Source organism: Cydia strobilella, chromosome Z, assembly GCF_947568885.1.
Source record: "Cydia strobilella chromosome Z, ilCydStro3.1, whole genome shotgun sequence".
Taxonomy (NCBI): Eukaryota; Metazoa; Arthropoda; class Insecta; order Lepidoptera; family Tortricidae; genus Cydia; species Cydia strobilella.
Window position 1 is genome coordinate 5,993,677 of NC_086068.1, and position 18,289 is coordinate 6,011,965.

Here is an 18,289-nt window from a genome sequence, read left to right on the forward strand (position 1 = left end):
TCCACACAGTGCGCTCGAAACACCGCTCCGCCATGACAGTCTGACTAGTGTTGCCAACGCATCTGATTGATTTATTTATTTATGAACACCACATCTCTTCCCTTTTAACAAATTTGAAATTGTAGAACAATTCATAAAATGAACCATTTACTAAATAACAAAAAGTAAACTCGCACTACAACACATTTCTAATCAGTATCTTAGCTTTAACCAAATGAGTGGTAACAATTAAAATAATGCATTTAGAAACAATGACAAACTAATAAATCACCACACACTTTTTATTAACTCGGTGTTCACCTATGAATGACAACACCTAATGATAATATCAAGAAGTCGAACTCCAGTTACCAATAATATTACAGCTTTCCACATAGTCTTAGAAACCTTATTTCTTGTAAATACCCTTTAGTGTACAATAATTATGTTTACAATATGATCACGACTATATATTACCTAGCCAGCTTTGGATGCTTAATATGTTAACAACAATGAGTGATGTTAGACTAGAAATATCTACCACTGGTTAGTAGCACAACATATATTCTTACTTGAGTCTAGATTAGTCCTTAATGTAGGTAGCCAAAGTAGACCACACACTGATACATCAATGACATGTAACATCCACTGTAGCAATACTGATACATCTATGACCTGTACATCCAGTATAACAATGATTGTTCCATAAATATCTTGTTCGCAGTGTATCCTCTTTTGTAGAGATACCTATGACATTTATAATCTATTACCTCTCCTTTCTTTTAAATGAAATTGTAAGTACTTTTGTTACAATCTGCATCTATTCATTTCAGTGTATACTTGCAATTATATCATACATAATAAAATCTGTTAAAGTTTGTCAAGGACTGTCACATTTTAAACATAGACAGAGAATCATACTATCCTTGCCTTACACTAGCACCAGCACACAAAAGAGAGTATTGTTCCTATTTATTGCCAATTTGGTTTGACCAACTATAGATAAATCTATTAACCCTCTATAGATAAATACATAAAGCATATAAATGTTTAATAACCTTTCATACTTACAATATTTTTTGTAGTTGAAACTACCTATATGAGCCAATGTGCACATTTTGTCTACAAGTAAGTAAATATAAGGATACATACGCCACGCAGGTGGCGCTGTAATAAAAGGTGCTAAATCCGAAACATAAACCGTAAACTACAGACTTCTGTCACTCATTATTCCGGTTGGAACTAGTATAATCTGTGTAAATTTTATATAATTGTACTCAAATCTTATCCTTATAACAGTAGGTATAGATACTTACTCAAAGTCAAAACTTTAAATAAATCAGCATAGTCAAATATTATATAGATTTCTGTTAGTGATGTTACCATATGAACAGTGACTTCACTTACAGATATGTAACATCAATGATTAGCTTATAATTTTAATAAGAAATTGATTGCTTAATTACTGGTCCAAATCCCATGTTTGCTGATGAAGATGTGAATGTGATCTAAACTTTCAACCAGTCGTGTATGTCATCTATTACTCAGGCATTAACATTACATAGACAGATGTAATATTAATATGAAACTGGTATGATATTTTATTGATCAGGTACCACTATTATCTTCCACTATTGTAGGTGAAAAGATTGAAAACTAAATACCTACGCTTAAGAAATCTCAGAGGTTAATGCAGCTATGTAAAACTCATTTACAACTTCTGCACTTAATTGTCATAAACAATCAAGGTATTTGAAATTCGCTTCACATTTTACTATTTTTATTCTGTGTTGGTACTATTGGTATCTAAATACTTACATAAAATACATAATACATATGTATTTCAAAACAACAGAAACCAAATTATGTCGACAAAACGTCGTGGCTAACTTGCGTTATTTGCTTGATGGAGGATTCAGTGCAATATTTGTAACCACCAGAAAAACTCCACCGACCTTCGCCAGGAATTTGCACCCCAAATGGACTGTTTAGCATGTAGTCAGTTTTCAGCCGCATTGGTTGGTTGTGAACTTCCTGTAAGAGAAATCCAGACGATTCATCTGTCATTACGCTATGGGTGTGTTTTATACCCATTTGGGAAGGTATATGTGGTATATAAACAATTCAAACAGTTGTCTGTGTTGTGAGCCGTTAACCAAGTTGATTGACATGTAATAATTTGATGTTGTCTTTCTTGCGTAAATACATAATGGACTTGTGGTATGGACTAGTATAAGCAGTATACAGTAGTATTCAGGTATTTATTTGTTCTGTTACAGGTATACATTTCAGGCCATTAATAAAGCATAAGCGTCAACAATTTAACGCAAAAATGAACCCTATAACTTGAAATAAAGTTCAAATCAGGTGGAAAATATATACCCTCTGCCTTAAAAACTTAATACTCCATTGCTATTTATAATGTACACATTTCATGAAATATTGAGTTTTAATGTCATAGGATACCTTGTTCCTGAAAATTCTTGCTGAAAATTTTAAGGAAGCAATCTACCATAAATTTGTTTAAGAAACATCATAGGTAACATTGACACTAATAAGTACATTATTCTAATCCCTCCTATAAGGTGATTGTATATCATTGGACCTAATGTATTTATTATTTAACCTTTTGACGCCATGTCAAACACAAAAGCTGTCACTAGGACGTCACGTCACCGAAGTGTCAAACTGAAATTGAACTTGATGCACATGCACGTAGCTCTCTGTTGCGCTGTGGTCTGTGATGGATGATCCGTCTTTGCGCATTGTACCTGCGGTGCCGATATATCGGTCATTGGCGTCCAAAAGGTTAATACACAGTAAGAGACATTGCCAGCTTGCCTAACAAATGCAGGCCGCACAATGCACAAGATTAAGATATGGTTTAAGAATGGAAGGTTTTAAGATATGGATACCAATATGTGCCCGTCGAATTTAATTTCAATTTCGATGAGGTGGTCTAAATCACTGCCACTCAAGAGTTGACAATTTCGACATGATCACTAGTAAGGTTAAATCAAAACTCCATTAAGATTTTCTTTTTACTTGCACTTACCCTATTCCACTGACATTTAGAAATATATATGGCTCGTAACATACCACAGGTGCTGACATCATTATACCTCACGCAGCTAAGTCAGTCTCCATTCCTGGTCACTGATATTTTCTCTGACAATGTTGAACAACACCCACAGACGTTGCAACAACAATTTTACTGAAGTTGCTGGTCTCAATGTGTTAATTAGGACATATTGTGACATATCAATATAACTTAACATTTGCATTAACACCCAGTATAATTATTTTGCTCTGTAGTTTTGTAAAATCTGGTGATGCCCAAGAAACCTGAAAACTCATACAAATTGTTAGTACACATTCCTAGAGTAAATCTACTCCGGGACATTGTTGTATTCTCTACTAAGGCCTTGTCTGTCAGACCTCTCTTTCAGTTTTTCTTTTATTTTATTTTTTCTAACATGTATATGTTAACATTGTTAACACTAAATGGCTTCCCCTTCCAGGGATAAGCTCCTGCAATGAGAATCATTTTATAACAGGTGTCTTAAATGACTTCTTTAGTGCCTACATTGTAGAATTTGATAAGACTAATAAAGTTAATATAAGATATATAATGTAAGTCAACTTGTTGACATTTGTTGTTGCTCATAACCTGTCCACCATACGACAAAATTTAATTGAATAGGCTAGATGACAAATGCTGATTTCAATGATATCACTTGTTCCGGTATATCTTGAGAATCAAATGCCTGTATGAGACTCGTCCTGGTAAAACTTAAAACAATCCATAAGTCAGAAATGTTGGTCACGGTCTGACAAAATTTCTCAATACAGGAACTACTTATATGCGAGATCCAATTCCAGTAAAAGCCATCCTGATGTACAGGATACAAGAAAATTGCTATTTAAATATTTACAGTTTGTATAACAAATAACTATATACATCTACTTTTCAATAAAATGCAGGGAATCATTTGAACAGATACTGCTAAAATTTGGGTTTATTGAATGGACCAGTCATGAACTTTTGAGAGCTTATTTTGTTTCAGACGTCTTGTATGTATATTACTGATTACAATATTAATTCTTATAAATCTCATTTTAAAATTTAAAATGCAATGTACTATTATGCAGCATAGCACTAGAAAGAGAGAAATGGAAAGAGTTGGGGAGGCCTTTGCTAACAAAAGGCATACAGACAACCCTATTATAATAAATAATTAAGATGTAATATACAAAGATAACAAGTGAAACCATGTAATTGTCTGAAACAAAGGCTATTTTTATTGTATTATTATGCAGCATACAATAAGGAACCAAACACACAATCTCTTCTTTTCATTTTGAAATTTGAAAACAAAATAACCTTGTGGAGTTCTTGTATTTCCATACATTATTAGATAATCCAAATCATTGTGATAAATTGCTCATTTATCTACTTCACTAGACAGTGTATTATTGATTCAACATAATGTCATCTTGCCAATTTACCTTGTAATAAAACATTTAGATTAGACTCCATTTGAATCCACAGACGCCTCCGGGTTACACCCATTAAGGCATTAGAAAAAAAGCACAATAGTAATTGTGATCTGATCTGTCAAAATGAAGATACAAAATACTAGTCCTTTTGTAATTCTGAGCAACTAGGGGATAATTTATTTGTTTATTATGTCTTTATATGTGGAAATACCACCAAGCATTCACTTTTTCCTTTAAATTACCCTGTACATGCAGGTCATATTCCAGTTTTCATAATTTTTTATTAGATAAGTACTCATGGTACATATATTTTATAAATAACTAACAAGTACAATAAAATTCATTTTCATCAATTTATCGCTTTATTCGTTCCCATCCATTTTGTGGGGTGTATGATGTATTATTTGACAACTCGGACGTACGAGTTTACATCATTTTCGGCCGCAGCCAGTAGTCATTTGACATTTTAGCGATTTCTTCCCATCATTTTATGGGGTTTATGGCTTTACTAGGACTTTACAACTCGGCCGTACGAGTAACCTACACCATACATCCGGCATCAGCCTAAACCAACTTGTTGGTATTTTCGTTATTTACGACATGAATATACATTCATTTACTGCAATCGTTTGTCTATCACAAGACAAGATTGAATTGAATTGTACTTATTTAGTTAAAATTTCGATACCATTTATTGCCGCTGCAATTGTTGGTAAACATGGCGCCTTATTTATTTCTGCACGCCCATTTGTCACACTTCGTGTTTACTTACAGTTTTCCGATTCACCTCGTCGCCACTTGTGGTGTTTAGAGTTACATCCGTTAATCTAACCACTCTTGGATTAATTATATTATAAATAAAACAATTTGTTATTGTTCCACACAGTGCGCTCGAAACACCGCTCCGCCATGACAGTCTGACTAGTGTTGCCAACGCATCTGATTGATTTATTTATTTATGAACACCACACTATGTATACATATAAGTATGTTGTTGTAGTAAGTATATCGCACGCTAGGCGAACGCCATATTACAAGCTTTGCTTAGTTTGAGGCTAGGTTGATCTGTGTCAGATGTCCCCTAATATAAAAATTATTATTAGTTATTTATTTATAAAAAAAACTTGAAATTCTAAGACGGATTTAGGGTAACCCATAGCGTATGTAATACGGCCAACACAGTTCTCCAAATAACGGCTCGCGAAAAGAAAGCAAAGGCTTAGCCGTTGCCACGGCCGTTGCCCTCTGATCAAACAGTTAGGAGACCACTGCTCTATTATATAGTACCTATTGTACACTTAACAACTTACCTAACAGAAGTCCATTGCTAAAGACGGGCTGCGGCCTCAGAGAAATGGCGATGGCTTCAGCTCGAGTCGGGGATTTTGGTCGAGTACTTATCATTTTACAGTATTTTGTAAGCTAAGTTTTTTTTGCTTGAATGATTTGTTAATATAAAACAAAATAGAGCTTTGGGACTAAATAGCAGAATTACCTAAGAAAATAAAGGAAGTTAATTACAAAAAAAGACTTGTTTACTTTGCCTGTTTGAAGTTTGTACAATTTTTTTTTTCATTTATTTGGAGCATTGGCAACACGGCCATCAGCTCAAACATCAATACATCAGTACAAACTACAAACACATCCTTAACTACTTAGAAAAGAAATACACAAAGTTTGTACTAATAATTGACAGCTGTCTATTGTTTAGATATAGGCATAGGGAGAACAAAGGTAGCTTTCAAAGGTAGTTTTAAAAAGGTTGTAACACTTGTAACAACAGCTTACAACCGTGGTCAGCCTTTCTATTTTCTAGTTTCCAAAAGGGTGTGAATCAGCCGATTCAATTTAAGAATATCACAACAAATGCTACAAATGATGTACCTTAATAATTACCCGGTACAGTATCTGCAGATAAAATAACAAACAATATTGGTTAAAATGTAATTCACTATAATGTCTATAAATTCTATTATAATTCAGCCTGTATACGTCCCACTGCTGGTCACAGGCCTCCTCTCATGCGCGAGATGGCTTGGGCTATAGTCCCCACGCTAGCCCAATGCGGATTGGGAACTTCACATACACCTTTGAATTTCTTCGCAGATGTATGCAGGTTTCCTCACAAAGTTTTCCTCCACCGAAAAGCTAGTGGTAAATATCAAATGTTATTCCTTACGTAAGTTCCGAAAAAAGAATTGGTACGAGCCAGGATTTGAACCACCGACCTCCAGATTAAAAGTTGACCACTTTGCCACCACCGCTTGAAAATGTAATTCACATTTATACCTGTTGAAATAAGGTTGCAAGCTACAGGCCACTTAGAACATATTTCAAATATATAATATAGAATTGAACTGTCAAGTCAATGAATTGTCATTCGATAAAAACAGTCTGTGCTGTTATTATTAATATTATATTTAGATTAATTGTGTTAACTAATTTACTAAATATATTCATTGAAGATTCATCCATTGTGCTCTATTCATAACATTGCCCTCTGCTTAGCCTCACCCCATCAGGGTTATGGGCGAACATTATTCAGCACAAGCATGAAGAATGTCAACGGGCTCTGGCGATTCTTCTAGTGAGGTGGATAATAACAGAGGTCATGGAATTATGAATAGTACGATGCTCTTCGATAAACTGGACGGCTGCTCGAACTATTCAACATGGAAATTCCAGATGGAACTATATCTAATAGATACAGGATCAAAAAGCAAAAGCTAAGATTTGCTTGATGATAAAATCGCATTGCCTAGTGCACGTCAAACAAGTGAAGACAGCTAAAGAGGCGTGGCAAGTGTTGAAAGATACCTTCGAAGACAAAGGTTTGAATAACCGCTGTAGATTACTCTCTAGACTAGTGAGTTATAAACTAGAGATGTTTACGACAGTAAGAGAATATGTAACAGCGGTAATGGAGACATCTCAGGAACTGTCAGACCTTGGAAAGGAATAGATGATGAGTTGTTAGCGGCTTTGATGCTTCAAGGCCTCACGAGTGAGTTTTAACCTATGCGGCTGGCCGTAGAAAACAGCAACATTATATTGACATCTAATTATGTCAAATCGAAACTTTTTCAAATGGAAGAGACGTATACGTCACCGAGCACGAGTGGAACTTCTACAACTTCTGCATTGCTTACCAAGCAAAAAGGCAAGAAACTGCCATAATCTAAACAGAATAAGATAAAATGTTTTATTTGTGATGGTCCACATAAGGCATCAGTATGGCCAGAGAAACCTAAAAAGCAGAAGGAAGCTTTAATTGCGTATGCATTTGCCATGACTGGAGACCGAGAAGAGGAATGGGTCCTAGATTCCGGGGCGTCCACACATATGACAAATCGAAGACAGTGGTTCAGAGACGGTTACAGATCATGTTCCTGTAAATTGCGCTAATGGTGGTAACGTATACGGAGAAGGACGAGGTACGGTACTGTGTAAGTCAACTGGAATGACTGTAAGTAACGTCATGCATGTCCCAAAGTTAGCAACTAACTTGATGAGTGTGAGTACTATAGCAGAGAAAGGGTATGTTATAGTATTTGGTCACAAACGGTGTGAAATTTATAGAAGTGATGAATGCAAAATAAGTGGTACGGTTCTTGTCAAAGGTATAGAAGATAGAGGTGTATACAAACTTAATGAGTGTTGTTTACAGAATACGGCCCTTAATACTACGTCGGAACGCGGTGATGCACTGGATTTGTGGCACCGCCGTATGGGACATAAAGGTATTCGAAATCTTCTACTTTTGAAAAACAAGATGGCGACTGGGGTAAGTTTTCCTAACAACAATTCAAACCTGGAATGTGTATCCTGTCTGAAGGGAAAACAAACCAAGCAACCGGTGAAGAAAAATCGTGTAACACGAGCAACGGAAGTGTTAGGACTAGTACACTCCGATGTGTGTGGACCCATCAACGTACAATCCTTTGGTAAGTGTCTATACTTCCTCACGTTTATTGATGACCTTACGCGCAAAACTTTTGTTTATTTCTTAAAAAATAAAAGTGAAGTCTTTAAATACTTTCTAGAATTTAAAGCATTAGATAAAACGCAAACCGGTCATAAGTTGAAAGCGTTAAGGACAGACAACGGAAAGGAGTACGTCAACAAGCAGATGGAAGATTTTCTCAAGCGGCATGGCATTAAGCACCAGCGCACGGTTGAATATACTCCAAGTCAGAACGGTGTCGCAGAGAGAGCGAATCGCACGATTTGCGAGAAGAGCAGATCGATGCTGCAAGAATCAGGTCTGGAAAAGCGTTTTTGGGCTGAAGCCGTTCACCACGCAGTATTCTTGAAGAATAGATCACCTACAATTGCAGTCAAAGACAAAACGCCAGAAGAGGCGTGGACGGGGAAGAAATGTAATTTGGACAACATAAAGGTGTTTGGATGCAGAGCTTTTATGCATATTCCTGATCAAAAGAGGACAAAGTTTGACCCTAAAAGTTTAGAATTGGTATACACAGGTTTTGCAGATGATGCGAAGGCATACAGACTGCTAGATCCAAAGACTGGTAGAGCATACAATGCGAAGGATGTGGTATTATTTGAAAACCAGATGTACTGATCCCAGAGGCAAGAAAGTCGAGGAACACCGACCAGAGATATCCCGGTTTTAAAAATTATACAAGATGAGGAAGATCGAACAGAAGTAGATGCAAGGGCTGAGCAACCAACAGTCGAATTTCTACCTGATGTTCTCGAAAGAACCTCTCTGCGTAGAAGAAGACATACGGGTAGAGTCCCCAATAATAGACCTCTTACCAACTGTTCAGGAAAGTCAACCTTCCTATATAGAAACAGTAGAACAAACTGAAGAGGATAGAGAACAACCAGCAGTTGAACCTGTCATGGAAGGAGTCCAATTTCCTCGAGTGGAGATTGAAGTGTTTGATGATGAATCTGATGACTTCATGTCAGCGGACGAGAAGGACATAGAAGAACCTGCGCAATCACGAAGGTATCCCTTAAGGAACAGAAAACCCAAGCAGTTTCCGGACTATAACCTTTATCACACAATCGAACATGATAGGATCCAACAACCCTGAAAGAAGCCTTGTCAGGTCGAGCTGCTGACAAATGGAGAGCTGCGATTCAGGAGGAGTTAGACGCTCTCAAGAAAAACAATACATGGACTCTTGTGAAGCCTCCTAAAAAGTGTAACATCGTTGATCCTAAATGGCTATTTAAAATCAAAGAAGAGGCGGGAAATAAATGCAGATACAAAGCCCGACTGGTGGCAAGAGACTTCAGTCAAAGGTGGGGCATTGATTATAATGAGACTTTTTCGCCTGTTGTGCGCCACAGTTCATTGAGAATGCTAATGGCTTTAGCAAGCAAGATTGGACTGAACATAGATCAGATGGACGTTAAGACTGCTTTCTTGAATGGAAATCTGAGCGAAACTGTTTATATGAAGCAACCTGAAGGCTTCGAAGTCAAAGAGAAGAGGGACTATGTATGTCAACTTAATCGTTCGCTTTACGGATTAAAGCAAGCACCTCGAGCGTGGAACAATAAGCTTACAGTGAATTGAAGAAACTTCAATTTCAACAGTCCAAAAATGAACCATGCATTTACACAAGATCAAAAGGAAACAAGATCATCATTTTAGCAGTTTATGTGGATGATTTGTTAATTTTTTGGAATGATGAAGACGAGCTTCGTAAGGTCAAGAGTGACCCCATGTCCAAATTTGAAATGAAGGATCTTGGAAAAGCTGCATTAATTTTAGGAATGCAGATAACTCAAACAAAGGATGTCATCAAAGTTGATCAGGAGAGGTACATTGAGAAACTTCTCAAGATTTTTGGAATGGAGGACTGCAAGACAGTAGCAACTCCGGCAGCTGCTGGGTCTCACTTAAAGAAGTCAGATCACAAGTCTGATGACAGGATCCCATATCAGAATCTTATAGGATCTCTGATGTATTTAGCAGTATGTATGAGGCCAGACATAACGCATGTAGTCAGTACTCTGAGCCAATTTAATACTTGCTATACAGAAGAACACTGGGTAGCAGCAAAGCGTGTGCTCCGCTACCTTAAAGGAACAAAATCTCGTGGAATAGTGTACTCCAAAAGATACAGTGCTGACAGATTCATCCAAGGATATTCAGATGCAAATCACGGAGGTGATGAAGATAGAAAATCATGGACAGGCTACACCTTTATAGCTCAAGGGGCAGCTGTCTGCTGGCAAAGCATCAAGCAGAAGAAAATAGCACTATCTACTGTAGAGGCAGAATACGTAGCTATGTCAGAAGCTGCAAGAGAGGCAATATTCCTCAGAAGGTTAATTGCGGAAATCAGCAGGAAGGACGAGGAACTGATTCCTATCCTCAGTGATAGTCAATCCGCAATAGCGATTGCAGACAATCCAGTGCATCATCAGCGGACGAAGCACATAGACGTACGTTATCACTTTGTGAGAGAAGCGATCATGAATGAGCAGATAACTGTTACGTATGTCCAGACAGATCGTATAATTGCCGATGCACTAACCAAACCTTTGCCGAAAGGAAAGTGTATGGTGTACAAACAAGTTAATGGGCATGCAAGGTGATTGAATCTTTTGATGACAGTTTTCTATATTAAGGAGGAGTGTTGAAATAAGGTTGCAAGCTACAGGCCACTTAGAACATATTTCAAATATATAATATAGAATTGAACTGTCAAGTCAATGAATTGTCATTCGATAAAAACAGTCTGTGCTGTTATTATTAATATTATATTTAGATTAATTGTGTTAACTAATTTACTAAATATATTCATTGAAGATTCATCCGTTGTGCTCTATTCATAACATTGCCCTCTGCTTAGCCTCACCCCATCAATATCAATAGACTAATCAACATTAGTATCAACATTTTTTCTCAATACTAGCATTATTAAATTTTTATATCAAATGGTACAGTTTAATTATGTGTAGGCAGATACTTGACAGATCAAACAGACATACTTTAACCCCTGGAGCCCTGGAGCGCCCCAGTTTCCAGAACAGAGTTTCAGAACTCCTATACTATTAACTACGGACATACCATGTGACCGTAGGGCGCTCCATGATTTAATAGAAGCTAAAAGCGCACCAGACAGTAGAACAGCTACATTCTGTTAACAGATTAAAAGTGTCTACTCCAGAACACACAGTCACTATGGCCGAAATTGGTCAGGAGTACTAATTTAGAAGTAGTAGACTAAAGTACTAACTTTAGAAAATATATTTAATTCTTCAGCCTTCAAATAAACAAATTTATCACACTAGGTTGGTGTTTTCCTTAAGATAACAATATCATTCGGTCTCCATGTTCATTTGCAGGTTGGGGTCAGGCAGGGCTTGGAGCAAGGCATTCAGCTGGCTCTCCAGGGGGCCCGCCTGGCTCACAATCCTCTTCATGTTATTCGCTATTTGCAGCAAATCTTGGTTTATTGACTCCATTCCCTGTATCATACATAAATATAAGTATTTTCATTAATTTAATTTATATATTTTTAACATAGCCTCATAAAGCTGTGTATTCACTTTGAAGCAATCATTTTGTTTTGAGCAAATGTTCGCTCTTACCATTGACTACTGGAGCCAGTGTTTCAATTAACCAAAAGCACGAATGATTGCTTGCTGAATACTAATAAGTGAAAATGCAGCTTTGGGCCCATACCAGAAAAATTGCTAAAATTTGCCAGTGAAATTTGGACCAATAGTGTAGTAAATAGTTGACTTTGCTTCATTAGAGAAATGAACGAAAATAATCATGAATATCACATAATTTACGTAGATTATCATCTTTACTTTTGTAAAAAGCTTCATTTGAATTTTATTTCACAACTCCAATGTTTCTTTAAGGTAATTTTATATTTGTTTTACAACTAATAGAGGTATTAAAATAAACTTGCTAAACATACAGCATATTTTAAACCAAATAAATGTGTCATTAAAAAGGCTACAAATGTAATAAAATGTAGTTTTTCGAAATGTTTAGATATAGGAAAGAAAATCTACATGTGTAACTATATTAGCGGACTCATTATTATTATTATTATTATTATTTAAGCTTTGTTTCTCGCACATCTATTATAAAATTGACTTTTCTTTTGTTATGTTTTTATGATGTGTGATCCCTTGAGGGTAAAAGCCTCCTCCATCTTTTTCCATTTCTCTTTGTCTGTAGCATTGTTCTCCCAAGTATTTCCTGCAATTGCTATGATGTCATCGACCCATCTTTTTCTTTGTTTTCCTGAGTTACGTTTGCCCAGTGGGCCTTTCCATTTGGTTGTTTGTATGGTCCATCTCTTGTCCTTGTATCTAGCCGGATGTCCAGCCCAACTCCATTTTTGTCTTAAACTAAACTGTAGTGCGTCTGTCAATTTTGTTCTCATCCGGATATCTATGTTTTTTACTTTGTTTATTCTTCTTAGTTTCAATAGGCTTCTTTCCATTGCATGTTGGCATGATAAAATTTTTTCTTTAACTTTCTCGGTGAAGGCCCATGTCTGGCATCCGTAGGTTAAACTGGGGAGAATGCAGGAATCCATAACTATTTTCTTTATTTTTAAACTATAGTTTCCTTTTAGGATTTCTTTATGTGACCAGTATTTTCTCCAAGCTATGTTTATCCTTCTTTCCACCTCGTTTATGTTGCTATTGGGGTCAAAGGAAATCATTTTACCTAGGTATACATAGTTATCCACGTATTCTATTTGTTTTCCTTCTACAGTTATACTTTTTTTGTGACTGTTCGTCATAACTTTGGTTTTAGACGCGTTCATGTGTAGGCCCACTTTTTGGCTCTCTGAATTTAGCCTCTTTAACATTGTCTCCAGACCTTTGGCAGTGTCACTGAATAAAACTATATCATCCGCAAACCTCAAATGTGTTAGTTTTTTATTTGATATCCATATGCCTTCCTTTTCCCATTGAAGTTTTTGAAAGATTTCTTCCAACACCGCTATAAAAAGTTTTGGAGAGAGGGGGTCTCCTTGTCTCACACCTTTTCCGACTTTGAATTTCTCTCCTAGCCTTTCCAGTCTCACCCTGCTGACGCTGTTGGAGTAGATGTTCTTTATGATGTTGATGTATTTTTCATTAATTTTGTTCTTATTTAATGTGTTCCATATTGATGCGTGTATTAAGCTGTCAAATGCTTTTGAGTAGTCCACAAATGCCACATACAGTGGTCTTCGGAATTCTTTGAATTTTTCTACAACTTGTTCGATGGCATGTATGTGGTCGATTGTTGAGTATTGTGGCCGGAAGCCGGCTTGTTCGATCGGCTGGTTTTTGTCAATTTCTGGTGCTATTCTGCTTAGTAATATTGATGAGAAGAGCTTGTAGATTTAGGAAAGTAGGCTGATTGGCCTGTAATTGCTGATGTCAAGCGGGTCTCCTTTTTTGTAAAGCAATATGATGTTGGATTGGCACCATTGTGTCGGAACTAATTCCTCTACCAATACTCTGTTGAAAATGTTGACAAGGTGTTCGGCTAATATAGGCGCACCGATTTTTAAGGCATCATTTGTGACTTGGTCCGGGCCTGGGCACTTTTCAGGTTTTAATCTTTTGATATGCTCCATTACTTCCTTTGAGTCTATTGGGTTTACTGTTGATGTTCGTGCCATTACTTGTAGAGCAGGGTTATTTTGTTCATATTGTATTGTATCTGTAGGCTGTTTATATAGGTCGGAGTAGAAAGCTGTTGCATGTTTTATTATATAATTTCTATCTCTTGATTCACCTTTTTTATCATTTAAACCCTGTATCCAGTTCTTATGTGTTGAGAGGTCTTTATATGCTCTCTTGGTGCTACGGAATTTTGTCATATTTTTTTCGACTACTGTTTTTCTGTAGACCTCGTAATCGTCTCTGAGTGCTCTTCTTGTTTTTTTGAATAGTTCTCCAAGTTCATTCTTCATTTCTCTTGACTTATTTTTTGTAGCTAGCAGCTCTGTCCGCCTCTCAATTAACTTGAATGTTTGTTCGCTGATAATTTTAGCGGATATTTAAGCGGACTCATTATTAATAGTATATTTTCTACAATATATCAACGTTACTTCAAGTTATTGCCAAGCGATAGTTTTGTATTCTGGTTCTAAATTTAGTAATACTTAAACTAATGATATCGTGGGTACAAATTCGTTTATTGATATTCAGACGGACATATCAATTCTCTTCACAAAAAAAAACCGACTTCAATGGGGGCCCCCATTGAAGTCGGTTTTTTTTTTCTTAAAAATTATTAGGCTAAAGACGACTGGGCCAATTTTTATAATGATTGTGTTATTGGAATTGATATTATTAAGTTCACTTATTGTTGATGATGCATTCTTAGATTCCAGACAATGAAATGAAAAAGACAGCATCTTTTGCGTAATTATGTAGAAAAGGAGGTAAAACCACCCATTTTTCTAGTAGCATTTCGTTTTTGTAAGGGTCGCAGTTCTAACCTAACCTAACCTACTTTTCTAATAGCATTTCGTTTCTGTAAGGGTCACAGCTCTAACCTTACCTACTTTTCTGATAGCAGTTCTGTTATGTGAGAATTGCAGTTCAAAACCCAACCACCCACCTAACCCACTTTTCTAGTAGCATTTCCGGGTCCGGGTCTGGGTCCGGATCAGAGTCCGTGTCCAAGTTTGGGTCAGAGTTCGATCCGGGTCCGGGTCCGAGTTGGGGTCCATGTTCAGACCCGGGTCCGGGTCCGAGTCCGGGTCCAAGTTTAGGTCTGGGTCCATAAGGAAGAGAACAAATCGCCAAACGTGAACTATGTGTCATTGAAGAGTTCCATTCTGATCATCATCAGCAGTTTCCACTTCCTCAAATGTCACTTTTTTAAATGTACATGCTGGATTTGTTGATGAAAATACAAAAATCACTATATGTTTGCCTTTCACATTTGAGGAGTTCCCTCGGTTCCTCATGGATCCCATCATCAGAACTCGAGCTTGACAAAAATATGTCTTAAAAACTTAAGTTGCTTAACAAACATAAAGAAGAGGACAAATCGCCAAACGTAAACTATGCGTCATTAAGAGTTCCATTCTGATCATCATCAGCAGTTCCACTTCATCAAATGTCACTTTTTAAAATGGAAGTGCTAGATTTGTTTATAAAAATACAAAAATCACTATATGTATGCCTTTCACATTTGAGGAGTTCCCTCGATTCCTCATGGATCCCATCATCAGAACTCGAGCTTGACAAAAATGTTTCATGAAAACCTAACTTGCTTAACAAACATAATGAAGAGGACAAATCGCCAAACGTGAACTATGCGTCATTGGAGAGTTCCGTTCTGATCATCATCAGCAGTTCCACTTCATCAAATGTCACTTTTTAAAATGGAAGTGCTAGATTTGTTTATAAAAATACAAAAATCACTATATGTATGCCTTTAACATTTGAGGAGATCCCTCGATTCCTCATGGATCCCATCATCAGAACTGCTTTTTGACAAAAACGGGACCAATCTGTATGTATTATACTTACAATCAAAAAAAGAATTTTCAAAATCGGTCCAGAAATGACGTAGTTATGGAGTAACAAACATTAAAAAAAAAAAAAAAAACAACCGAATTGAGAACTCTATTACGATTTCTGAAAATTTCAATTTCAACAAACTTAATAAGTAATACAGGCCTTGGGCCTTACGAGGATAGGGTACTAACTTTAACATAAGGTTTCAACTATTGTAAGTATGAATTCAAAACTGTAATAGATGTCATATATTAAAGAAAAAGTGACGAAACCTCCAGTGGTGAAGGCCGGATTCGAACCGGCGTCTTTAGCTATCGCGGCTAACGCCATGAACCCCTAGGCCACCCCGCCACGGCGGTGCCCGTCCGAATTTCTCGACTATATGCCATCTTAGTAAGACTAGGCGTCTTTGACCAGCTCTAAGGGCAAGCAGATAGCTAAAGACGCCGGTTCAAATCCGGCCTTCACCACTGGAGGGCTTCGACACTTTTTCTTTAATATATGACATCTATTACAGTTTTTAATTTATATATATAGTAGTGCGACTACTTAAAAAACACAAATCAAAATATTTAATAAAATAATTTGATTTGTTCCCAAACTTGTTTATTGTAAGTATGTTTTATTTAACTGTTATGTTTTATAGAAAGTTAGGAAGTTCCATACCATACGTCTAACATAATGCTTTATTTAAGAACTTTGTTATTGTTAAAATGCACCCTTATTATATAATTTTTACCTCTCCTCCCATTAAGAGCGTTAGGAAAAATCAGTTTTTCCCAACATTTAACTGAGTATATAAAAAATAAAGAAAACCGGCCAAGTGTGAGTCGGACTCGCGCACGAAGGGTTCCGTACCATTACGGAAAAAAACAGCAAAAAAATCACGTTTGTTGTATGGGAGCCCCACATAACAAACCATATTTATAGTATTCTGTTTTTAGTATTTGTTGTTATAGCGGCAACAGAAATACATCATCTGTGAAAATTTCAACTGTCTAGCTATCACGGTTCATGAGATACAGCCTGGTGACAGACAGACAGCCGGACGGACAGACGGACAGCGGAGTCTTAGTAATAGGGTCCCGTTTTTACCCTTTGGGTACGAAACCCTAAACAATGGTTTGCCGAAGAAATCTAAGTTTCAAACAGACCCCAAGAATTCACTTACCTCAATAGCAGACAAATACATTTGGGAGATGGTCTGGTCATCACAGGGTATAAACCCACTAACGTTCGATTCGCAGCCCGATTGCGTGGAAGTCATTGTTTTTATTTAAATGTTTATTGTTTGATAAAAATAATAAAATAAACTACTTCCGTTATAATCGTTATGCCAGTAAAATAACGAAGTAAACTAAGTTCGAATTGGCTGACTTTGACACTGAACTGACATCTTTAAAATTAAAACGTTTTTTTTCTTTTGGGCCACCATCAACAGAGGCGCCAACTGGTGAGCAAAAAAACGATAGCCCTCATTAGTCGATAAGCATTCGATTAGATCGATGAAGACATCCATGAATCTAGTATAACATGGATCGGTCATGAGTAGTGGGGCGAAATGACCGAACGGGATAGTCTTATGTATCTTTCAGTAGTAGTGACAGAGAGCAATATACTTTTTGTCTTTGTCATAGTTTCACTTTTCCACCGCTGCCACAACCGAAATTGTGGCAAACAAATAAGTACGTGACATGTCATGCTTGTTCGTTGCTTGTTTAATTATTGTTGTTTTCTATGAAATTATGCTTTCTCTTATTAAACATAGTGATGGTTAGCGTTTTGAATTGATAAAATAATGGTGAATTGTTCTGTAATCGGCTGTAATAGCCGCTCTGAGCAAAAATATGAGAACATAACCTTTCACACGTAAGTACGGTATTTTACATCTTCCTCTTAACGCAATATGTGAGAATAACATCGTAAAATTACGTTACACTCAAAGCAATGTAGAATCAAACGATTTCAATAAAAATATCACAATTATTTACGCAAATTAACAAAACATTATTTGTAAAATTATCTGCCCAAATTACGTAGGTTGTTTGTGGTAATATGTCAGCTACTCAGACGAGTCTGAAGTCAGCCGTTTTTAATCTTCTTCTTAATTTAGCTGCATAACAATCATGTTAGGGATACCAGATGAAAATATTATAATTTTATGGGTAATTTTGACCTCGAAGTTTTTTCGTATTTCTAATTCCAAAAAATAAAATAAACAAACGTTGTAAAGATTAAATGTGGTGTACATTAATTGGTGTGAATAATGTGATTGTGATTTGTGATTTCATAAAATTAAAACTCATAATACATTTTATTTTAC

The 18,289-nt window shown here is 36.4% G+C and overlaps 1 protein-coding gene and 1 long non-coding RNA gene across 2 annotated transcripts in view; one reads left to right on the plus strand and one right to left on the minus strand.

The window, feature by feature from the left end:
• The window catches only part of LOC134754525 (uncharacterized), a 267,264-nt gene that overhangs the window by 203,150 nt on the left and 45,825 nt on the right, over positions 1-18,289 (plus strand). The window lies entirely within an intron of this gene.
• On the minus strand, positions 11,694-17,376 carry LOC134754668 (uncharacterized). Its single transcript, XM_063691007.1, has 2 exons — positions 17,138-17,376; positions 11,694-11,937 (listed from the first exon to the last, which is right to left on the minus strand). Exons 1-2 carry the CDS (start codon positions 17,231-17,233, stop codon positions 11,788-11,790), a joined length of 246 nt encoding a protein of 81 aa, XP_063547077.1. The 5' UTR covers positions 17,234-17,376; the 3' UTR covers positions 11,694-11,787.